Source organism: Simochromis diagramma, unplaced genomic scaffold, assembly GCF_900408965.1.
Source record: "Simochromis diagramma unplaced genomic scaffold, fSimDia1.1 OVJJ01000822.1, whole genome shotgun sequence".
Taxonomy (NCBI): domain Eukaryota; kingdom Metazoa; phylum Chordata; class Actinopteri; order Cichliformes; family Cichlidae; genus Simochromis; species Simochromis diagramma.
Window position 1 is genome coordinate 5,531,757 of NW_024387520.1, and position 24,609 is coordinate 5,556,365.

At 39.4% G+C, this 24,609-nt stretch overlaps 2 protein-coding genes across 6 annotated transcripts; both read right to left on the minus strand.

Annotated features, from left to right (window-relative positions):
• Positions 1–2,844: 2,844 nt before the first annotated feature.
• kansl3 (KAT8 regulatory NSL complex subunit 3) lies at positions 2,845–16,813 on the minus strand. 5 transcript variants are annotated; one of them, XM_040019172.1, is made up of 21 exons: positions 16,545–16,813; positions 15,402–15,676; positions 15,117–15,287; positions 14,942–15,032; positions 14,314–14,499; positions 13,311–13,439; positions 13,078–13,194; positions 12,880–12,978; positions 12,559–12,630; positions 12,368–12,442; positions 12,023–12,180; positions 11,328–11,391; positions 11,050–11,238; positions 10,656–10,812; positions 10,208–10,285; positions 9,778–9,957; positions 7,170–7,257; positions 6,814–6,941; positions 6,308–6,414; positions 5,679–5,856; positions 2,845–4,779 (listed from the first exon to the last, which is right to left on the minus strand). In XM_040019172.1, exons 2-21 carry the CDS (start codon positions 15,611–15,613, stop codon positions 4,634–4,636), a joined length of 2,625 nt encoding a protein of 874 aa, XP_039875106.1. In that variant the 5' UTR covers positions 15,614–15,676; positions 16,545–16,813; the 3' UTR covers positions 2,845–4,633. The 5 variants fall into 5 exon arrangements, with proteins under 5 accessions (XP_039875106.1, XP_039875102.1, XP_039875103.1 ...); XM_040019168.1 differs by lacking the exon at positions 2,845–4,779 and having other exon boundaries at positions 4,939–5,856; positions 16,552–16,811; XM_040019170.1 differs by lacking the exon at positions 2,845–4,779 and having other exon boundaries at positions 5,739–5,856; positions 6,814–6,900; positions 16,545–16,810.
• A 6,830-nt stretch (positions 16,814–23,643) lies between these two features.
• LOC120725996 (beta-microseminoprotein-like) lies at positions 23,644–24,551 on the minus strand. Its single transcript, XM_040019188.1, has 4 exons — positions 24,426–24,551; positions 24,183–24,264; positions 23,976–24,081; positions 23,644–23,873 (listed from the first exon to the last, which is right to left on the minus strand). Exons 1-4 carry the CDS (start codon positions 24,426–24,428, stop codon positions 23,744–23,746), a joined length of 321 nt encoding a protein of 106 aa, XP_039875122.1. The 5' UTR covers positions 24,429–24,551; the 3' UTR covers positions 23,644–23,743.
• Positions 24,552–24,609: the final 58 nt, after the last annotated feature.

Below are 24,609 nucleotides of genomic sequence, written 5' to 3' on the forward strand. Positions count from 1 at the left end.
TGTTTTTACACTCCACGTTGTTTCCCCCTCTCCCTTTACTTCCACGAGCGCAATTATTCACACGCGCACACTACCGAACGGCCGCCCACTCGCATTATGACATGCACGCGCAAACAAACAAACAGACCCTTCTGAAGTAAAGGAGTCACGAGCGAAACAGAAGCGGTTAGTGCGCCACCTGTCGGTAATGTACGGAACACATTTAGACAGATTCACAAAGAGTTAAAATAAAAAAAGTAAAAATAAAAAAACAACAACAAAGAAGAGATAACCACGGAGGACAGTCTGAGATGTGGGACGCTTGTTTCCGCTAGAGAGGGGAAAAAAAGACAATCATAAGTCAAAATTTCGATGTTATCAAACTTCTGAGAAAATAACTTGAAATTTCAAGTTATTATTATTCTTATTTCCAGCAGAAGGTTTGTTAATCTTAGTAAAACGTGTGGCCCTGAACCCTGAAGGGTAGGCTGTACCTGACAGGTGCTCTAGGGTGGCTGTAAGTCAAAATGTGGAGCAGGTGATCTACTAACCCGCTGGTTGTTCGAGCCCTGGCTGCTCCTGTCTACATGCCAAAACATCCCTGGGGAAGATACTGAAGCTCAAGTTGATGCATCCATTGGAGTGTGAATGTCAGACAAAAAGCATGGACAGAAGTGTATGAATAGGTGAGGAAGGCATGTTTTCTGTAGTGCTTTGAGTGCTCAGGTAGAGTAGAAAAGCACTATATAAGAACCAGCCCATTTATTTTATCCTACCAATGGAAATTTCATCCACTCTATAAGTCTGTTTATTCCTTGTGACTTCATACCTGTACAGGGTTTGGTTTATGGAAACGTGTTTGGGGGTTTTTTGCCATAGAAAAAAAAAATACAAAAATGTGTATTATTGCAATGTATTATTATGTTGTTTATTGTAGAATAATAGCCCAAAATTTTAAATGGTAATTTATTTATTTCAGTGGCAGAAAGAAGCTTCCACATGCAGTTTGTTATAATTATTATTATTATTTAATTACAAGCTACTAAAATGAAAAATGTATAAGCTTTCTTAATCCTAGAAAAAAGGGAGCCCTGAGACAGTGCATGGTAAGATGCCATGTGTCACAGCTTGCTTTATTCTATCTGTGTAAGTTGGATCAGTTTATTCCTCATGACATCATATCTCATTTGTGCTTCAAGCAGTGATAAAAAAAAAACCCCAACAGATTCCAACTGAAGTCCTCCGATGAACCACTTTTCCACCTATCCAGTTTTTGTGGAGCATTTCTTGAGTTCATGTTGGATATTAATAGTTTGTTCATTCTTTTATGTTATTTATGCTTGTAGCATGAGGGACCTAAAGCTTACACATATTAACCATTAAATTCATTCTGTTACCGCTTTTCATTCACATTCCATCTTTCCAATACTGCTGATTTCCCCCTGCGCTGTTCGGGCCTTGTACAAAAAATATGTTACATATTTGTACCTGTGAATATACACACATCCTGCTTCATTGTTTTGCCTGCTTTACTAACATGAAGTGTAAAGTGTAAGTAAAACACTTCTATTCTCACTGTACTTCTCCTTCAATGTCTGCAGGACAGTAAAGCTGGCCTGCAGATGTGATTGGATGGCTAAATCTCAGATGGATTGCTTCAAGAGGGGCTGGTGGCAATGATGTGAGGAAATACCAGCAGCTGCTGTTGTCTAAATGGGATCCTTCATGCTATCTAATGTATACAAAGGTTTACATACAGAGGAAGAGAGACACTCCTATCTATATCTTATCTGACTGGTGACAGGATGTCGTCTACAATAAGTGGGCTGTATTTATGCTTCGGCTGTAAACACAGCAGTGCGACTATCACGCATTGGAGCGAGCTCCTCCATAACATTTTGAACAAGAGCGGAGTTTCTCAGCTCGCTCAGTGCTACAAGTGTTTAGCACACAAGACCAAATGTTTACATTAGCTAAGTAAAGCAAAAGCATTGCATTCAGGTAAATATGTTTATTTCAAACATAAGCTCTGCGTGCAGTGAAGTCATGAGATGGTGCAGATGGGAAGCAGTACCCTGGTCCAGTGTTTGAGGCTATAGAAAAACAGGTTCAGGTGGAAACGAGTGCAACAAAAGCTTGGAGTTTTACAAGTGCAAATACCTCAAACTAAGCATCGCAATACACGTCTCCCTTTCAGAAGCACATTACATCAAATTATATTATTATTAAAATTGCTACATAAAAAGAAACAATTATGACAGACACTTATTATATGGATTACTGTTATTGGATCTATATGGACATATACGGATACAGCAATGATAGAACTCAATATATTCTGAGTACGCTAAGGACTTCAAACATTATCTTTGTTGAGATGCACAGCAGGTTTTTGATCAGTTGCACAGCTGTCCTTTTGTAGGCTTTACTGGGCTGCACCACCACACTCCAGGTAGTTTACAGTTTTACCTTCAGCATATAATTTTCTCCCAAGAACATGTGATCATGCTGTCAGTTTAAAGTCAAAGGTGTAATAAAGGAGTGCAGGCTGTAGCACGACAACATCCCCTGAAGTTAGCAGTGCCTGTTCTATCCAGCACAGACTCGGACTTGTCCACAACTGAAAGCAACTGCCTGGCCTTTTCCCACCATCTCCACAGGGGAGCCCTCTGTGAGGCGTGGTCTTCTGCACACTGTGCGGCGGTGTGTTCGTCACTATGGGGAGGGAGCAGTCTCATCAGCAGGCTGTGGCTCCTAAGGTACTTTTGCACATCACCATCTTGCATCAGGGATTTGCCCACAGTGAGCCGAGATTTCAGTGCTGCAAAAGGGCACAGTGCAATTAATTAACTCTCAGTCCATTCTTGGTTTATATTAAATTCTTCGGGGCAATAACATGTTTGACATTTACTTTAAAGTCTGCTCGGAATCCTCAGATATAATATTGAGATATTTTCAGCTGCATCCAGTTTCAGAAGTGGAGCACACTGTGATCCACACTCTAATACTTATCTGAGAAAGACAAGGCATGGGAGGATTTTGTGTTTATTTCTACAGTGCTGCGCAAAGGTCTCGAGCCACCTCTCAGTGCTTTATGTTTTGCTATGGAAAATGGGGATTTAATGGATATGGTGATTTACTAAAACATGCAAACATATATGGAAATAAGGCAAAAAACAAAAAAAAGATTTTTGCACTGTTTTAACAAGTTTCAAAGTCAATATTTGGTGTGGCCACCTTTATTCTTGAGCAGTCTGAACTTCCTTAGGTAAGCATCCCTCTTATTTCTTTAACTAGTCTTCAGGAATAGTTCTCCAGCTTTCTGTAAGCACATTCAAAGCTCTTCTTTGGATGTTGGCTGCCTTTTGTTTTGGTCTCTGTCAAACTGATCCAACACTGCTTCAATAATGTTTAAGTCTGGGCTCTGGGGAAGCCAATCCATGATTAATAGTGATCAATTGTGTTTTTCTTTTACTTTATTAGGAGTGTGTATGAGATCATTGTCATGCTGAAAAATCCCCATGACAATCTAAACCAGAAATAAAAACAAACAAACATTTGTGTCCATTACTCCATGAGACCAGTTCTTGTGCACTTTGCCATATCTCAACCTTTCCTTTCCTTAAGAATGGCTTCTTGACAGCCACTGAGACCATTTCTGACGAGACTTTAGTGAATAGCAGATGGATGAGCTCAAGGGCCAGATGTATCTCTCAGATCCTGTGCCAGTTCTTTGCTGAATTCTTTCCTATATCTAAAGAACATGACGTCCATAGGCTGCACATCATGATGAGTGATATATACATGTACATAATTACCCTGGTGGTGCAAAATAGTGTTGTATGCCTGTTAAACTATATTATTTTTGACATTTTTCATTGATTCAAACAAAGAAATGGGAACAAATGTGTTTTAACGACAAACTGCTAGTAACAGATTGCCTAAAGATATGATTTAGGAATAGATCTTTGCTAAGTTGTCTCTCATGCGTACACACAATGTTGGTTGAGCCCTTCATGTAGGTGCCTTTTTTGCCTGCATGCTTCGCAGGTCAGTGTTAAGTGGCTTAACAAACAAAACAACTTTCTCAGAAAATGGTCAGGTACAAGGACTGGACTCAAAATGAGTAAAAAGAAAGTCTGGCTATGTGAAGGCAAAATATTAAGAAAGTGAAAGAAATTCACTTGTTTTTTTAACTTTTGCCCGTTTCCTCAAACGCTGTCATCTCTTCATGAAAAAGAAAAGCTGTAACTGACACTTTCACCTCAGTGTGTCATTTCTAACAAACACTTCAGTGTTTTTCTGTTAATGCACCTTCAGTCCTCAGTTTATGCCCCAGTGGCTGTATGTGACCTAAAATACACAAGGCTACAAGATACTGTGAACAACTGGGTCAAAGGCTATACAGTAAAGCCGGTAATTATTTTCTAGACTGCCTCCACAACAAATTATAGACTAGTGACAACAAAATCATTTTAAAAGTAGGCACTGGGGTGCCATGTCAGTGAGAACCATTACAAGCTATCAAACTGAAAATTTTAATGGGCTGCATGAACATTTGCAGTGATAACAGAAATCTGTCAAACTTTGTGTTAGTCAGAAAAACATGTAACCAAGAATAAGGGGGAGAAAAAAAGCTCCAAGTTAAGTGTGTCTATTTAGGTGCTGAACTGAGGCGCACCTTGGGCTCATGGGTACGAGCTGAAGTCACAGCTTCACCACCAGCTTGGCTGACAGATCCCACTCTACTCGGATGTGCTCCTCGAAGGGTCACCGTTATAGAAGTGGGGGCTTTCTGCCCTCCTGACAACAAACACCAACATACACAGAAATAACAAGCTATAAATGATTTACCTCCAAATACACCAGATTAGACTAAATAATAATTTGCTGCAAACATGCTGTGATGCAAGTCATCTAAAGGATAGCTGTTGTTTTTTTTTTTGTTGTTTTTTTTTAAAAGCACGTTCATGATATTAGATGACCATGAAAGGTAAAAGCAAATTTGGAGGTTCAGGTAAGTGAAAGGGGTGAGAAAGCCAACTGATTTACACTCAAAATAAAATGACAACAAGACGACAATGAAAACACAAGTTTGATTCCAGTCTTTATTACAACAGGAACAGCTTGGGTAATGCCATGTGCCAACGTTATTGCTTCTCAACACAACTCTCTAGGAGGTCAGCGTTAATATAAATGAATAATTGAAAGCAGGTGATTTAATGGGTTTACAAAATAGGCAAACAAAAAGAAACAAACATGAAATGATCGCTTGAACAAACAAAGCTGACGCAGAAAGCAGTTTTGACTGAAAAACAGGAGTCTTATTAAATTTGGTCAACCCTCTTAACATTGATCTTAACTTAATTCACAATTATTCAGGATCAAACTGTTTCATGCCTTTGTGTGTCCGACATCAGATGGAAACTCTAAATTGTGACTTTCCATTCCGTGAACATGAAAACATGTACGCCACTAATCTGCCATTGGCTGCTGTACGTGTAAGCTGCACATTCCTCTGCAAACCTTACAACAGTTAGGCTCATTCCAGGCAAACCATCTCTGCAAGTATCAGAGATGTCCTCTACATTCCTCTACGTCTGGCCTACAGACCTCCTGCACTACTGTTTCCAAAACAAAGGATGAACAAACTCTGGGCATTCAACGTGGCCGTCGTGTCTTGGCAGCTCGAGACATACCGGTGGTCTGGTTGGTGATGTGCGCCAAGCCAGGCAAGCTGCTAGCAAGTTTGGCCAGCCCACCATTAGTGAGCAGCTGATGGATGGCGGTGGTTTTAGCCACTCCTCCTGTGGTGACCACAGGCACTGCCCGGAGCAGAGCACTGCTGCTGGTACCGGCGGAGCTCAGGACCGGACCCTGTGGAATGGCACAAACAGCATGAGGGCAGATGAGTGGACAGGAAAGATGATTTTATCATCTTTTATTCCATTAGGTCACTTAAAAGAAAAAAAAAAGCAAAAAAAGCAAAAAAAAAAAAAAAAAAAAAAAAAAAAAAAGGGGAGAAAAGATTAATCTTGCTGTTAAGTTTTTTCCTTGGCAATAAAACATATGCTCCAGTTTCTCTTTTATGTACCTAAACCATGGAAGTTCCACTAGATCTGTGTGTTTTCAGTTCCTTTAATCATTTGGGTAACCAATTACAAATGTGGCATATTCAAAAAAATAGATTAACACATAACTACACACTTTAAAAAAATAAAAATAAATAAAACCCTCTTTGAGTGTTATAAATAGTCTACATAATTTATAGCAAATGAATGGTTCAAAACCTGGTTTAGGAATCGAATACAACCACTCCAAGTGTTACCTGGGTGCCACCTGTGTTGGCTGCTGTTGAGGGAACGTTAGGAGCTTTGGTGACGATCTCCTGAAGACTGAAACTTAGGCCTTGTAGAAGACTGCTGGCGGAAGGTGCTGCACACACACAGATCAATCATTGATTGGGTTAAATCAATCCCAACGAAACATCACAGAAATTATTAAGGGAAAAAAAAACAAAAAAAACAAAACATTCCAAGGCCTAAACTAACAGCGCACACGCACACACACACACACACACACACACACACACACGCGCACACACGCTAGCCAGGGCAAGGTTTGGGTCAGTGACTGACAGCAATGGCGCAAGAGATGATCAATGATGATGTTTGCTAAAACATGTTGTCCAAATTCTCAGCTCAGCGATCAAACTGGATCCCACACAATAAAACCAAGCAGAACTGCACTTGTGTTTTGATGCCACTATGCTGAGATCAGCTGCACAATTAAGAGTGCAAATAAGCGTGCAAGGCAGGACAGAGACGAAGATACCTTGGGCAGTGGCTGGAGCTTGCGCCTGGGCTGGTGTGGAAGGCCCCGACACCATGCAAGGCTGCACGCTGCTGAATGAGCTGGAGCCTGGGGACAGGGCACCAGACACCTCTGAGAGACTACCAGACCTGCAGTGACACACATAACCACCAGTCTACTCAGGAGCTACCCCAGCAAGTGCTGCTTTGGCCATCACTCAGCTCCCAAACTCCAAGTACACCTCTAATCAATCCCTCTGCACCAGACACCCCACCAAGTGGGAGTGGATGTGGGTGTAGGGATAGTTAGGGTTTCAAGTGCTCCAACCTCAATGTGTCAGTGTGTGTGTGTGTGTGTTATGGCGCTGGCTTGCTTACCGTTGGCCTGTAAGAAGTCCAGAGAGCTCCTTGGCACCAGCTACAGTCTGTCCCATTGTCACAGTTAAGGGCTTTCCTGAGACACCCACTGCAAGAAAAAAAAGAAAAAAAGAAAATATGAAGGACAGTCAGTTATCTCGCTTTGATCATTTCTAGAAAAAGGGTGAATCTCAAAACAACCACCTGATCATTAATGACAGGCAGAATGTTTGTTTTTTCAAAATAAAAGGCTTATCAAAGCCCTAGTTTAAATTTAATAATGCATAATCAACAAAAAACACATTTTTCATCTGCACAGTTGAATGAACTCAACCTGCTCAAAGCATCTGTCTGCCCACAAGTGATTTTAATCAATGCATGACAGAATGAACTATATCTTTTTATTCTGACAAAAACAAACAAAAAAGCCCAGACAAGTTCTCTCAGTGTTTAAAGATTCAAGTTTGTATGAAGCTATGTATGACATGAGAGGCAAATTACCCAACACCTTACAGTGGGTGACTGCAGGAATGTATTGCTGATTGGCTGAATCAGTCACTGCCTTCTTTTTGTGTGTGTGTGTGTGTGTGTGTGTGTGTGTGTGTGTGTGTGTGTGTGTGTGTGTGTGTGTGTGTGTGTCTTTTTTTTTTTTTTAAGGCTGTTTATTGGAATTTTATTTCACAAACTAAGTGGTTTACCTCACTGACAATTCAACCAAGTAAATAATTAATCCATCTAGTGCAATTCAAAGCAGTTGGCATTTTTTGGCCATTTTGGGAATGTCCATGTTGCACTGATTTAAGCAGCAGCTAAATAATTATTTTAGAGAAAAATAAGTTTTTTACCATCTATAGAAATTTCACTTAAATTTATTTTTAACAAAAACGATGTTTTATAACTACAGACTACTTTGGGCTATAAACTATCAGAACCTTTTCTGTAATTTTGCATATTTATTGCACAGAAAAACTTAGATGCACTGTTCAAGCTATACATTTTTAAAAAAATCTTATATTAACCCTCTGGGGTCCAGGGTATAATTGGCCGTTTTTGATTACTTTTGATTTTACCTCTACATTTCACATTTAAAAACTGTTTATCTTGCCTTGTTTGGTATCATTATTTTCAGCACAACCTCGAATATCTGGCATTGGAGTTATTTTTTCATTTTGACATACTATATTAGCACAATTGATCTAAACTCAGACAAAAATGTTTCATTTTAAATATTTTTTAACGTGTTTAACGAATCATTTTCATAACTTGAAATCCAAATAGAAATTATACATTTCTAAAAATTGTGCACATTTGGCAAACAAGAAAGTTATATGGTACTATTTACCTAAATCTGGCCACAACCCTGGCCTAAACCCTGCAGGTCTGACAACAGGAGGTGTATCAGTCCAGTTTTCTATGTGGACACAGCGTTTACACTGGAATCTGCCCTTGGTGGTTTTTTTTGGAGGAAATGTGACATTCGCTAGTATACCTGATACACAAAACAAAAAGTACACAACACAGTAACTATAGCCTCCAAACACGCTAAATGTCACTAATGTCTCACATGTGAAAACTCGCCCTCTTCTCTCTTTCTTTCAGTCGCCCGATTTCTCTCGCGGGTGTCACTCCTAAAACTTCCCCTTCTCCCTAAACAACCAAGTGCCACATGCTGCCATATCATTTTTTGATTGGCTCACATGGTACACTTTAACACCAATAGGGAACGGGTGTTTTTTTATTTTTTCACTCACAAGTGGAGAGTGTTTGCTAGCACTGTCCTTAGAAAACGCCATTTTTACCGTTTCTTTCTGCTGTAAACACCGCTGTTTTGTTCAGAAAGAAACATCGCGTGTATTTTTTAAATCATAACTCTGGTGTTACGTGGCCCATCGACACAATTTAAAAACTGGTATATAGTTTGAAGTCCAAGTTGAATTGGAGACTCTGGGTCGCTGCATCTTGTAGCCGTGTTGTCTTAAATTGGTCATGTGATTTTGACGCGCCGGTGCGTCCGTCGACCCCAGAGGATTAAGACATCTCAGAAATTAAATATGTAGCTAATCTTCTTTAAACTGACAGTAAGATGATTTACTGGTCAAGCCCACTTCAGATCAAAGTAACTTGATAGAAAGTGAGCTTGACCTCCCTGACCTAGACCAGAGGTTTTATATGCAGCTGTGGTCATTTAACAGTGAACGCTATTGCCAGCTGTTTGTTTACTTAGATGCTGCCAGTGGAGTAGTCCTTCATCTGGTTGCTACATTTAGCCCTTCCTACTTGCTGGTTTCATCTGGTTTAAACTGCAATTATCCAAAGTTGGTCTATTGGACTGTGGATTTTTTTCCCCCGACAGTGAGTTCTTTCATGACTGCATATGTTAAAAGTGTTGTGTGGAGGGCAGGGAAGTGCGCAGGGTGCGCTACGGGTGACATTCAGAAGTCGACCTTTGTGGTTGTTTAGTCTAGATACAACGCAGAGCAAGTGTCAGCTTGCTGTGTGTGAACCAGTTTAGTTTAATCTTTAATATCAAGAATAACAAAATTTCATGAGTATCAGCACCAATTTACACAATTTCTGGTTACCAATACTCCTAAATCAAACCACTGTTAAAGGATCCCAGGTTTTGTACCTTCATGTGCAGCAGGACTGAGGCTGCCCCCTGCTGAATCGCTTTGGGAAACAATAGTAACCTTGATCTTTGCTCTCTTGGAGGCTTTGCTTGGAGTGGGACTAGGTGTCTGCCTCCTCTTGCCATGGGACCGCAGTTCATCTCTGTCCAGGCCCTCCATCTGATCAGAGGTCACCGGCACTGCACGGCACAGACAAACACACAGACGAACACACAACTATCAGTGAAGTACTGAAGTGACACGAACCTGTGGTATTTTATCCTTAACTAACCCCAAGCTTTGAAGTTAATATTTGCTCTCAAAAGCTTTATAAAGTTTTAATGCAGTAAAGTAGTCACATTAGTCTACAATTAAAGCAGCGGAAACAAAGGAAGAAGAGTGAAAGGGAAAGAGGAAAGAAAAAAGGAAAGAAGAGGGATAGACACTTACCAAAAATACAAGGAGGAGTGCCAGGAGGAAGATTTTTCCTCACAAGCATGTTTTGTTTCATAAAAGCAGCAAACTGAGCTGGAATGAATTGGAAAAAAGAGCCGGAAAGGAAAGTTGTAGGAAGAGAAGAGACAAGAGGATGAGAGGAAAGTATTTCAGTCACGTTCCATCTTCCCCCATCAGATGTCGTGACTTGATAATCTCTTCAAAATCTTTGTTTTCTACCATCATTTTCACATCTTGCATTCTACCCTGTCTGGTTACCTTGTAACACCTCTGCAAAAATTCCACTGGAGTTAAGATCAATGGCTCGTTTTAACAAGTTCAAATAAACAAGTGGGGTGGACGGGACAACTGTGTACACACAGGTACCAAAGATCACAGTGCACAAGCGTATTTACAGAGCCCTTTTCAATGAATTCAGAGTTGAGTGAGTTGGTGCACTGACCTTGAGCCTGCTTGTGAGTGAGCACTGTGCCGGAGCGCTGCATGTGTGTCTTGAGCAACTGTGTAGCAGTGATAAGGCTGGACTTCTGTGCCGGAGAAAGACCAGATGTCTTGGGTTTGGGACTGGATGTGGGACTGCTGCAGACACTAGACAGATCCTGAGGAAGGAGCGAACATGAGCACCTGGTGACTCATATGCAGACAGTGTAGCGACAGTGTAGCTTCTTACAATCATAAGACACGATGCTATGACTGCAATTCCACCATACAAGGTCTTATTATTAAAACTCAACAGCTACTGTTGAATGATAACAGTTATGATACACACCATTGTATAATTTACCATCATTTCATAAAACATTTTTTATTTCATAAAAATACAGAAGACTTCTTACCTCAGATCCTGACGGCGAGATAGGAACTCTCAGTGCAGGGGAGGATGGTCGTCCTCTCTCCATGTCAAAGGGAAGCTCCCGTCGAGGCCTTTTCTTCTTTTCTGTGTCCATGTCTCTCAGCTCACCTGAGCCATGACCGTGGCCCTCCGCCCGTGTAAGCACACCTGAAAGGAAGTCAGCGATCTCATCCTAAAGACCAGTGAGAGAAGAACAAAATATAAATATTCAAAATATAAACTGCAGCAGATGAAAAATGCTTTCTAGCTATGAGGGCCCACCTGAATGCAGCGGTCCACCATGGTCTGCGTCAGTCCTTCTGATTTCATCTTTGCTGAATTGATTCTGTGGAGTGGTTTAGAGTCAGAAGTGGAAAAATATTAAGTGTCATACTTGACCATGTAGCCAATCAATTGTTCAAACTATTAAAATGCGTTTTTGCATCACATATATGTGGTCTCAGAACATTTCATCAAGAAGTTCAGTGTCATATACGCTGCAAACAAAGTAGTTACACTTGAGCAAAGAAATGCCATATAACCCCCCCCCCCAAAAAAAACTGTATTATTGCTCAGCAAACTTATCTCATTTATGTGCCATCTCTTGAGTTAAGTGCCTTCTTATCTTTGAACCATTCATAGATTTTTTTTGAAAGTGGTCAGGTACAAGCATCGGTCTGAAAATTTCAGTCAATTTGTTCTGAAAAAACTATGTGAGACCTTCAGAAAGCCTGGAGAACGATTGCTCATGAGCACTTTAAAAGCTAAATATATAGAAAAGAAGGACTTGTGCACAAAACTGTACATTAAGCTTTTGAGTAAATCTTTCTCATCCCAGTGATAAGTTCAAGGGCATTTACTTGCTGTGAAGCGAATATCTACCAAGCTTCACTGACACAATGAGGAATCTCGTTGAACATCATCTCTGGATCCTGCTAAAATATTATGTTTTTCAGATCTTTAAGGCTGTGACTGACCTCAGATTGTCATCCGCGCCTCCAACCACCACCATGCTGTTGTCTGCCCTGAGCTTCTCTCTGAACTCCTCCATTCCTTCTGTGCTACACTGGAGCGCGTTCTGGCCGACCACAAACAACACTGGTGTCTTCATGTCCAGGAGCGGGTCATCCACATCCTGTAAACCAGCAATATGTGAAAAACTGGCACAAGCAAAGTTTTGTTTTGCAGTTATATTTTTTAAAAAAAAGAAGAAGAAGAAGAAGAAGAAGAAGAAGAAGAAGACAGTATTTTTTTTCTAACAGTTGAGTAAAACATCAAAGATAAAAACCAATGCTGAAGCTAGATAATGCTTTAGGTCATACCCCACGTGGCCCATTGACTGTTAGCAGGGGGAAGCCAAGACAGACCACAGCCGTCAAATACTCCATCAGGGACACCTGGAGTCAAAGTTTATTATTAAAATGTATTCTATTGCACACCTTTGACAATAGTGCACTTTTATTAGTGCCATCACATTAAATCACTATGATAAATACATGGTAAAAAGTCTTACGTGGCAAGCCATAAGAGCCCCAGCGTTCCAGCCAACCAGGATAATGGGTTTGTGAGGAAAGTGACTGTGAACCTGGTGGTTACATTTATAAAAACATGCAATCAGTGCAGGTACAGACGCACAAACAAAAAAAAAAAAAAAAAACCATTATATAGCATCTCTAGTTTGGACAGTGATCTGAGTCATTACCTAATAAATACAATTAGAAATGTGCATATTTAAAAATCTGCCACATTCATCTACATGAATTTAACAAAATAAAGATCACAATCACATCGCAGCTATAGTCACTAATGCATCAAATAAAAACCAACATCCTACCTCCATGACCTTGGCCCTGACAGTACCCAACATGTGCTCTAGGCACTGGGTGATGCCAATATTGGCCCCGCTGTTCACATGAGTGTGTATTGGGATGACCTAACACAAAAACAGCTGTTTTAGGCAGTTTTCTGTGACAAAACAGGGAAGAAAAATATTTCTGTAAACACAAAGATTTGATCTGATGGGACATCTGACCTTTCCAAAAAAGGAGAGCTGTGACTGCCAGAATCTCATTCTCCGTGAAGTGGAGAGGGCGGGATTGGTTGGGCTTGATGGTGCAATAAGGATGAGCGGGGATCCTGGAAGCTTGCTCTGCAAGGAGAGAAAAAAAAAAAAAAAAAAAAAAAAAGGATTCAGTGGTCACATGTGCAAAAAGTTAAATGAAAACGTTTTCTGTTGAAAACTGAAAGCGACTGATTTAATTTTACCGGCTTGTTTTGAGACAGAACTCCAACAGCTGGGTCCCATGGCCGTTTCAGTAGCAGTGACAGCGCCTCTGCGCTTGGAGCGCCGGTCTTTGCCGATGACAGCAACATTCTGTCGATCAGTGAGGGCAACTAAGCAGACAGAGGAACGTAACAATGAATCAACAGTCTCATTAATTAATGGCGACCTGTGTTGAGCTTAAAGTCAGTTTTCTGTGTCATGAATGAGGCCCTCTGTTAACCCAAATCACCATAGTAACTTATGCTGAACACATAAAATGGAGCAGGTTATACGCCAAGTTTGGGTTGAAAAATGAAAATAAATGAATAAATAAATAAAAAACTAAAAATAAATCACTGCAGATTCTGCTGGAACTGCAGCTATAAGAATTAACACCAGCAATAGCTCTTCATTCAATAAAATTTATTTCACTTCAATCTGCCTGCAAACGAAAGCAATTTCCAAACTCCCTTTATTAGTCTGTGGGACGGTAATACTTAACGTTTAAATGGATCCTGTTTAAAGTGTCAGCGCTCTAATGTGCAGCCGTCACCGTAGGGAAAAACTAAAAAACACAGCAGCACTGAGAGCTAAAACAATTACCTTGAATTAAAATCTTTATTGTACTGCTTTGAGCACTAAATCACCAAATTAAAAATTTTCTGCAGCATTAATCTTTTGTCTTATTTGCAATAGTGTAGCACTGAACTTTCTAATGTTCTTTATAGATTGTTAAATCACCATTTCACCATCATTATCATTTGAGAACATCTCAGAAGCAGGCTGGAATCATAGAAATTTTGTGCGAAAGAAGAGTAACATGATGCGTGAAACACCCCTTTTATGTGAGCATGTGCAGATCCTGAAGCAAGAAACCTGGCTGATACCCATTGAGCTAGCTAAGGCAAAGAAACCCTGGCTGGGTTGAACTTTGTAGCCTATCCCTCTGGCACAGGCCTAACAGAAAAATGTACATCAGTTCATACTCTTTATTCAATGACGTACCTTGCTTTTGAGAGTCTGCAGCACATCCAGGTATGCAGCAAGCATGGCTAGGCTTAAAGACTCAATTAGAGTGGTGTGTAACCACTGTGTCAGTTTGGTGTCCCAGTTCACACTGGCCAGCGCATGCCGCACCTTCCTCGCACACTTGTCCACAGCTATCCTTCGCAAAATTGGCTCATTGGAAGTCTGTGAGAAACAAGATCACAGAACAATTCAGTCATTTTTACGTCCGAAATATAACCTACAGAACCAGGGATCCCCACTATCACTCAGCTGGCGAGTTCAGATGGTAAGCCCTAAAATTAGTTGTCATATGGTAAAAAACTTTTGTAAATTTCTCCTCTCATGCTTTCAGTTGCTTCTGTGTGAACAGATTATCCATCAGTGCATCACCTGGTAGCTTTCTTCATTTTTGTTTATTAAATTTATTAACCATATTCTATTATTGCATCAGCTGAGTATATCCATATTTAGATATTAGGCAACAACATATTGGCACAAAGTGCCATTATTATATATAATATATCATTTCAACTGTTAAATCTTTTCCCACAGTCAAACAAAGAAGTTGTGAATAATTCTTAGTACCATTTAGTACCCAAAACAAACAACAACAAAAAAGACTTACATTTTCATTGGCCAGACGGGCTAGTCTTTCCGCTTGCAGAGCTTTTATGACCTTGTTGAACAATTTGTTCTGGGCCACTGTCCATCCAGTCCTGAAGCAGAATTATTTCAAAGAGATTTACTGCAAGTGGATAACTTTACATGATAAAAGGTGGAGCATTGAGGTGGTTGCTTACTTGTTTACATGTTCCTCCCAGTCATCAGGGGGCGGCGGACTCTCAGCAACTGTACGAGCAAACAGGACATGCCGCTCGCACTCCTTCATCACACTAAGGGCTTTGTGGTTATCATAGAGAGGAACAGGTGTTGGCGTTACAGTTTCCACATCTATTAAAGAATCTGAATCTCTGCAGACAAAGAAAAAAATACCGCATCACTACAAGTGATTAAAAATGCTCATCAGATTATTAATTTTACCATGGCTAAAGAGAAGCAGCCTAATAGGAGCATTTTTAACTCACAAAACGGGTTCAGGCTGGCGACGTGGGGTAACAAACAGCGTCCTCGTGGGTCGAGCACTGCTGGCATCAGGATGGGCATTCCATGGTTTGGCATAGCTGTGGTCCAGAAATACTAAATCTAACTCTCTTTCATGGGCTGAGAGCTGGAACAACAAGGATGTGCCCATCTTTCGAGCTGAGGTCTGGAAGTCTTTATCTCCACCACGATGCATCCTCTTCCTGGGCCCCAAAGGGCCCCGGGAAGACCTTAACAACTGGTGCTGATTCAGGACAAACTTGGGAAAGAAGGGAAGAATTGTTTTTGTATTTTATGCAAAATAATCGAAGAATATTATCAAATTTGTCTGCCAAAAAATGACTTGATCATAAAGTGGTATTGCTAATTTTACAGAAATATTAGTTGTGAAACATAGAAATCACACACACGCCCACATATGTGGGGGGAAAACTGTGTGTGTGTGTGAGAGAAGATTTGTATCAATTTTAATATTGAAACTCTTACATCATAAAACCATAAAGTTTGTGGTAGGGCAATAGCTCCAGACAAAGCCTTTAAAGCCCTTTAAGTGTTGACATATCAGAAAGACAACGGAATAACTGAACTACAGTCAGCTCTGTGGAAGCGAGCACATTCAAGGGTCTGCACTTACACAATTTCTAGCTTTTTATGCATACTGATAATGCGTTGAGCTCCAGGGCTTTACGCTATTTTCCAAATATAACTTATTTATAAGTTATTGATTAAAAAACAACAACAACAACAACAACAACAACAACAACAGCCTAAAAAGCCACAAAGCAACAATAAAAGCACTAACAAAAACAGCACTACGAGCGATAGCGAAACAGTTTTAGTCCTGGTACAGAGTCAGATTGACGCTTAACACGTTTATACTCTTTAAGCACCACCTATTAGCTTCTACCATGTACTGGATATTATTTTGCCATTATAAACAACATATTGAGTCGCGTGTGGCAAATAACCAAACATTCCACTTAATACGTGGGTTAAGTGTAATAGGTTCAATATTTATCACATATACATTCGCAAATTCACCCGCGACTGAAAGCTGCGTAATAACCTAGCATGCTAGCATAATCATAGCGAGCTACAAGCTAAGCAAATGGTGTACCGCTCATTACCTCTTACTTCGATCACTCCATGTTGTCCGCGACGGCTTCAGCTCCTGCTTCGAGCAAAGCAAATATAAGAACGGCGTATTTACCGGGCAATGAAAGAGATTATATGAAACATAAACATTTAGCTCGTAAAAGCCACTTCCTTTTGTTTGCTTCGTTGCCTTGTTAGGCTCCGCGCCCTCCCTTTCTAGGCCCTAAATTCAAGCGGCTCAGTCAGGCCTGCTGTTTCTACCAAACTGGCAACCCTGATCGTGGCGCGTCAGACAGAGAATGACGCAAAATATGGACTGGATTGATAAAAGTCTGGATTATTATCGGTCCCCCAGAAATAAAATACATGATTTAATGACATGAAATGTGCGTAACTGTAACTTGTTACAAATGAATCCTACCATTTCCAAGAGAACTCATATATATATATATATATATATATATATATATATATATATATATATATATATATATATATATATATATATATCATGCCTTTTTTTCTTACTTTTTTCTGACTTTTTTCTGTCATTCTTCAAAGGTTGATTCTGTTCATCTGGACATAGCGTATTGAGTGGGAGAAACGTTTCGTCACTCATCCAAATGACTTCTTCAGTCTCAGCTGACTGCAGGTTTCTCCAGTCTTATCGTACATTTGCATATTGACTGAAACCAGCACCACTGAATGAACAATGTGCTGGGAGGTCAGTTCCTTCATCATGATTGTGCAAATTCTCATGACCATTGATCAACAACCACTGATCAATGGCCATGAGTACTATTCACAGAGAGTTGGGGAATGGCTGCAATCACAGCATTGCAAGATGGCGAAAGATGTACCCGTAGGCCCCCTCCTCGATTCAGAGATGGTCTTTCCCTTTTCACGTAAACGGCCTCCTTGACTCCGCGCTCAAACCAGCGATCCCCCTGTCCAGGATGTGTACATCCTCATCATTGAAAGAGGTAATCTAATGATGCGATTTGCTCTAAGGAATTTCCCTGCCACACGTCTGCACGCCCCCCTAGCCCTTGCTAAATTCTTTTTTAAAAAACTGTAAATAACAAGAAAAATACAATTAGTAACCGACTTTCACTTTCAGAACTCCAGATCAGTGAATGATGACAGTGACAGTAACACCGGATCCTGTTCCGTTTCAGCTTTTCATTAAACCAATAATAAAGCCACTGTTTCAGTGTAAAAACTACAATTAATTAAACACAAGAGAAATGAACCGGTTTCAGGGCGACAGGAGAAGGAAAAAAATCTATAACTGTTCCTATTGTGTGTTAAACAACTGACATACTCCATGACCTCACAATTCCCTACAAAAGTGAGTTCTTCTTTTTACGTGTACACACGTCAGGTTTCAAATTGCAGCCATGCAGGCGGTTGTTGTCTTATAATGCTTTAATGCTCCTATTAATACTATTTACACGGGGCCCACTTTGGACTTTACACATCCGCCACCAGACACAGCCTTGCAAGGCTGTCCTATGTTGGTAATAATTCTAATGAAAGTGAGCACAAAAGAGAGGAAGACACCCTGCAATGAGCTGAAACATTAACTTATTTGTTCCTGCTTAAAACAGATTATTATTATGGTTTTCATATGTACCTGTTTTCATTGATATTAACTTTAATAAAAGGAAATTAACTAGACAGGGCAACACGGTGGCAAGGTGGTTAGCCTTGTTGATGCAAGAAGGTCCTGAGTTCAGTTCCACCATCAGGGGTCTTTCTGTGTGGACTTCCCATAGTCCAAAGACCTGCAGTTAGTGGTTAATTGGAAACTCTAAATTGTCCATAGGTGTGAATGTGAGTGCGAATGGCTGTCTGTGTCCCTGCGACAGACTAGTGACCTGGCTAAGGTGTACCCTGCCTTTTGCCCTAAAACAGCTGGGATAGTGCGACCCTGAAAAAGGATAAGTGGAAGTGAATAGATATAATTCTTTTTCTGTCTCTCTTTTTTGTCATATTTTTCAAGGAACCTATTTTTGAGAACAGCATAATAAAAATGAAAATTCTGTTTTTGGTGTGCCACTCCAATATTTTTAGTGTCCCCTATATGGCCACCGTGAAGCCAGTGTGAATGTGCATTAAACCTACATTCTTTTTAAAAGCCAAAAGGGAGCAATAAGTTGCAAAAATACTAATAAGCCTACAAAAGTTTACAGAAAACGACCCTTGCTTTTTACCTCATTATAAATGTTCTCGATATGGTCTCAGTCACTAATTTTGGGTAACAAGTCTGTTTTATGACTTGTATTCAGTCTAAGTTACAGAAAGGACGGTTTGAGGTAGATAGATTATACAATAAAAGCATAGATCATATCACTAATAAAGGTATTCTCAAGGGTTGGATAACTGCCAAAAACAAGAGGCTCCTGGTGATTTTTAAAAAAAAAATTAGTTTGGGTTCAGTTTAAGATAGAATTTAGAATTTAGAATTCAACTTTATTGTCATTGCACATGCACAGGTACAGGGCAACGAAATGCAGTTTGCATCCATCCAGAAGTGCTTTAGTGATATAGATATATTACAATATATATTAGCAATAATATAGATATGTGAGTATATTACAGAAATGGGTCTATTATGGTATGTTATAATGTACACGGTATGAAGTATGTTGTGAATATTCTACAACTATAAGTATGTACAGGCTGTAGTGAGTACAAGCTATGTACAGGATATGAACAGGATATAAATATGAAAAACTATACAGAATATGAAATAAATAACTTTACAGAATCTGAGATATACAGCTATACAGAAATGGGAACTATGCAAGTTGTAAACAGTTGTAGGATTAAAGATTATCGAATGTACAGAATGATTATTTACACAGAGCTATACAGTAGTGCAGTTAAGATAAGTGAGGGTGTAGATAGTTTCTACAGAGGCTATATAAAGTGCTAGTGGTTGTGAGTGGTGGTTCAGTCCATGTTATTATTGTGTGTTTGAGGGTACAGTTGTCCATTGTGGGTGTGTGTATGTTCAGTCCATGAGTTTAACGTGGGTCAGATGTCAGGAGGCAGAGTTCAGGAGTCTGACAGCTGTGGGGAAGAAGCTGTTCCGGTACCTGGTGGTCTTAGTCCGGAGGCTCCTGTAGCGCCTCCCAGAGGGCAGGAGGGTGAAGAGTCCATGTGATGGGTGACTGGGGTCTTTGATGATTTTCCCAGCCCTTTTCAGACACCGCTTCCTGTAGATGTCTTTTATGGCAGGAAGTGGTGCTCCGGCGATGCGCTGGGCAGTTTTCACGACCCTCTGCAACGCCTTCCGGTCCGAGGCAGAGCAGTTCCCGTACCAGACTGTTATACAGTTGGTCAGGATGCTCTCGATGGTGCAGCGATAGAAGTTCACCAGGATGTCTGAGGACAGGTGGTTCTTCCTCAGAGTCCTCAAGAAGAAGAGGCGCTGGTGAGCCTTCTTGACCAGCTTGGAGCAGTTGGTCGTCCAGGTGAGATCCTCGGAGATGTGGACTCCCAGGAACTTGAAGCTGTGTAGATTGGTAAAACCAACAAATCAGAAAGGAAGGAAATCAATGAGGAAAATATGTTTTGGTAGCAGACTGACTAGGGATGACAGCTTTCAATTAAAATCATGTGTAACATTTTACAAGACTGAAGTCACATGTCGTTTAATTTTCTGTTCTTTTCTAACAATAACCTGTCATAGCTTGGTTGTATTTGGAGCTGAAAGTGTGCAGCAGTGACATGCCTTTATAAAAACTGCCACAGCAATATTTATTTGTGTTGCAACTATAACGTTCATAATTGTAATTTGATTACTTAATCTATCCTCCTGTCCAGGTAAGATTGCGTTTAAAATATAGAAAGCTAAAAAGTATTTCATAATATCAGTGTGCAGTGTCCAAAACCAATGGCTGACACCACTATGTCCATCTACTTGCTCTCTGACCATCACAACCAGCTTTACATAGTTTCTGTTGTAATTTAACTATTCTTCTAATAATGTTTTAATATTAAAAACTTCACCACACACGCACACAAGTTACGAGAACTACTGCTCCAAGCAACTTCATCCCCTCGATGCTGGAATTTCTTTTGCATCCGTAAAACACCCACCAAGTGTGAAGCAGCTTAGTCTACTATTATCTGATCTCTGCTGGGTTAGAGTTGGCAAAGGTACAGACATTCTTTTTTAAGTAGAAGTACAGCTACATAATTAAAAAATGCTCAAAAAGCTCAAATACTGATTCAACTTCTTACTCAAGTAAAACTGAAAAAGTACAGGCTCTGAAATCTCAAAATAATACATTAAAAGCAGCTCTTTGTTGGGCATTTCCATCTGTGCAAAGGACTTCATGCTATTCAATATAACACAATATTAGAATTGTATTAGAACTCTAGTTCAATTGAATTTCTAATTCTAATGCATTAAATCACCTTGAACACAAACAAAGAAAACTAAAAACTTAAAAAAAAAAAACCCTCTATTTTAAGCTGCCTAAATTTTATAAGGTGACTTTGCCTCCACACGTAAACAGAAAAGTGAGTATAGTCAGGGGTTAAAGTGGGATTTGGCAGATGGGGGTTTTAGTGATTATGCGTGGGGAAAAGAATCATAAATCACAATAATTTCCATGAACTCTAGTAGATTTTCTTTGTGAAAATCTACACTGATCTACACTGCTGAGGTTTACTGCTCTTTATGAATTTGCAGAGCTGAATTCAACAACATATTGCCAGTTTCCATCCCCACTGATAGTATTCTGTTTATACTTTTAAAAAAAACTTTAAACCAGAAAAAAACCCATAACTTCACATCATATACAGATACATATAAAAAGTAGAGATATTTGTGTAAAAATGTAGGGAGTACAAGTGAAAAGTTTTCAGAATAAATAATAATACTATTAATACTCAGAAATATTAACTAATAAATACTGAAGTAAAGCAAAGGTACTTGAAAATTCTCCCAAAGTATAATAATGATGTGTTTTTCCTTTAATAATTCCCACGTCTCTTATTTGGTGAGTGACAGATTGCCAGATCTCTGCCTGTGGAACTGAAGGTTGAGATGCCTGAGCTGAAAAAGTGACTGAGAGTTGGTTTCATATGAATTCTTGTTCAAGAATCTAAAACGACTAACAGGCATTTTGAAAAATGGCACGAAAGTGATATGAAAGGCATCATTTATATGAAACGCCCATCTTCAGACTTCCAGAACGCCATAAAAAACGAATCACTTCAATACTGCACTAAAAACTGGACACCGTATTGTTGTTTCATCTTTCTTGTGCACTACATATTCACATGCCTCTGGGTCAAACACTGACACACAGTCCTCAGGGAACCGTTGTGGGGTGGCACACCTGTGATAATGCAAAAGACACACAGTTAACAGTGCATCATGTAAAGTCAAATATAATTGATTTTTCCATCTATTTAAATACCAGTAATTTAATGTAAGCACTCAGGCACGGCAACATGCAAGTACAGTCCCAACAATTAGCTCTCCATCTAGAGCCCACTGCATGCCAATTGTTATTGTCATCCTTACAATGGATAGATAGATAGATAGATAGATAGATAGATAGATAGATAGATAGATAGATAGATAGATAGATTTATATATTTATATTATTCTGGCACAGTTCCTATTGAACTAAAAAAAATGTGAGTGTATGTTTATCTCTGTGTGTTATTTCTGTTTTTTTCTTACCAGGTTCTAATTTTTTTGTTGATGCACTCACTATTTGTCAGTGACAGCAGAGCGCACAGCGGCAGAGCCAAATATTTCTTCAGAGGAAAGCAAACATTGCAGTTTGATTAGGCACCATCTAAGTAATTACTTCTGTACATTTAATTACCAGTAAACATTAAGTTTTATAAAATTGCTGCTTATTGCCATAATTTATATAATTTTAGCCTGTCAGAAATGTACAAAACAACTGTTAACTAACAAAAATGAAACTCACCATCCTGGAAGTCAGATTTGATAGAGCTGAAAAGCAACAGTCTGAGCAACAATTGACTGTTCCTTTTAAACACCTTTGGATGTAGATGTAGATGGGAAGATTCGCTACATACATGTGGAAGAGGTCAAAATGTCTCAAAAAGCAAACAACCAAAATTGGTGCTCGAGAAAGTCATTTTTCTATTAGTTTGTACTCATTTTAAGAATTAGTTAAACAGTCAAATCAACAAATATTCAGATCTTCTTTATTTCTTTTAAATCTGAGAAATAACTTGATATGCCAAGTTTAAACAAACACAGTTTGCATGCAAGCGTACAAGCTTACTGGAAGTTACGGGCAGTAGGATAGACCACCCCTCCCTTCTGTTTAATTTCAAAGGTCAGGCAGCATTTTTTGGAAAATGATTTAGTTCTTGCTTCAAGGTAAATAGATATTCAGTTCTGATATCACATGATGAGTTGTCACTGTGCTTTACTATTACAGGTATGTTTTGTTTCCAGTGAGGGACTATCAAAATAAGACAGGAAGTAATTAAAACATGAAAACACTGAACACTTAGACAGAGACTTCACCACGCAACACGGAGGAGGCAAGAAAAGTGATAATTGAAGAGACGCACAGACATCTGCATGAACTAAATACATTAGCCTAGACAAGAAAGGATAAACACTGAGGGAGGAATAAACTAAAGGAAGAGAACTAAATACACTAAATGTAAAACCCCAACCAAACCACAAAACAAAGAGATAATACAAATAAATAAAGCCTCGAAGTCCAACAACCTCTCCACACAGGATCAGAGACCCAGAACCATGACACTGAGTACTCTGATTGGGTGAAAATGTCTTAATCCCATTTTCCACATTATAGCAAGCTGACAGTGTAACTTAATATGTGTTTGAATAAACTAACTGGGACTGAAGATAAACACCAAGAACAAATAAATCAGAGCTTCATGAGACATCTCATCTCATAGCTGAAGGGATGGTGTATTTGGTGACAGAGTGAGAGATCTCTGTCTTCGACTTTGGAGCTGGGGGTGGAAATGGAAGTTGGGATAGCTGAGTCAAAAAAAAGTGTCAGAGAGTTGTTGAAGAAGTGGGTATAAGACAAACTCAGACAGGCGATAGCAGTCATGACTAAATAAAAAGAATCACCACCAACACTTTTCTTTTAATTATTTTATTTAGTTGTTTTTGCATTCAGTGGTACTCACCAAAGACATATTTATGGATTTTTATTCAAGAGTCTAAATATTGATTGAATCACTTTCCCGTTGCAGCAAAAATTGGGCATAGTTCTGTTGGGTTATCTCTCTTGTGCACTACATATTCACATCTCTTTGAGTCAAACACTGACACACAGTCGTCGGGGAACTGTTGTGGGGTGACATACCTGTGACAATAAAGTAAAGTTAACACAGTTAACAGTGTATTATGTAAAGTCGAGATGACTAATGTTTTCCTCTACTTAAATAACAGTAATAAATGTACTTACCCAGCACAGCATCCTTGGCAAGTACAGTCCCAGCATTTACTGTTTCTCCATTTAGATCCCACTGCATGCCATGTCTCATCCATATCATCCTTACAATGGGTCATACCTATGAGTGAAAAAAAGATCATGAACATTTTTCAATGTTTATGTGTGTGCACAAAGAATATGCTTTATGTCTTTCAGTATGTATTATTCCTTTTTTCTCACCATATGTCTGAGGCTTAACAAAGCACTGACTATTTGTCAGTGACAGCAGAGCGCACAGCAGCAGAGCCAGAGCCAAGTATTTCTTCAGGGGAAAAATTGCAGTTTGATTAGGCACCATCAAAGTACTTATGTATATTTAATTACCAGTAAACATCACACTTGATAATAATGTTGTCATTACTTTAGCCTGTCAAAATCAGCCGTTAACTGAGTTTCTTCTGAATTGGCAAAAGTAAAACTCACCATTGTGGAAGTCTGATTTGTCAGATCTGAAGAGTTTTGAAGAGTGAATATTGTGTTTCTAATGCAGGGCGCTTTCCTTTTAACAACTGCATGTACAATGACCTTTGGAAGTAAACAACTGGTGGTTTTGCCATATAAATGTGACGCAAAGACAGCTTCAACTCAAATGTCAGTATTCTCTAAT

What these genes read in the sequence shown, in the direction of transcription:
- kansl3 (XM_040019172.1), bottom strand. Translation starts at nt 15,613, where the DNA reads ATGCATCGTGGTGGAGATAAAGACTTCCAGACCTCAGCTCGAAAGATG. An exon ending in CGCCAGCCTGAACCCGTTTT is followed by an intron (nt 15,288 to 15,401) that starts GTGAGTTAAAAA and finishes CTTTGTCTGCAG; the next exon opens with AGATTCAGATTCTTTAATAG. An exon ending in TCTCGCCGTCAGGATCTGAG is followed by an intron (nt 10,813 to 11,049) that starts GTAAGAAGTCTT and finishes CTCCTTCCTCAG; the next exon opens with GATCTGTCTAGTGTCTGCAG.
- LOC120725996 (XM_040019188.1), bottom strand. An exon ending in TGTTAAGCCTCAGACATATG is followed by an intron (nt 24,082 to 24,182) that starts GTGAGAAAAAAG and finishes TTTCACTCATAG; the next exon opens with GTATGACCCATTGTAAGGAT. An exon ending in TGCCAAGGATGCTGTGCTGG is followed by an intron (nt 23,874 to 23,975) that starts GTAAGTACATTT and finishes TTATTGTCACAG; the next exon opens with GTATGTCACCCCACAACAGT.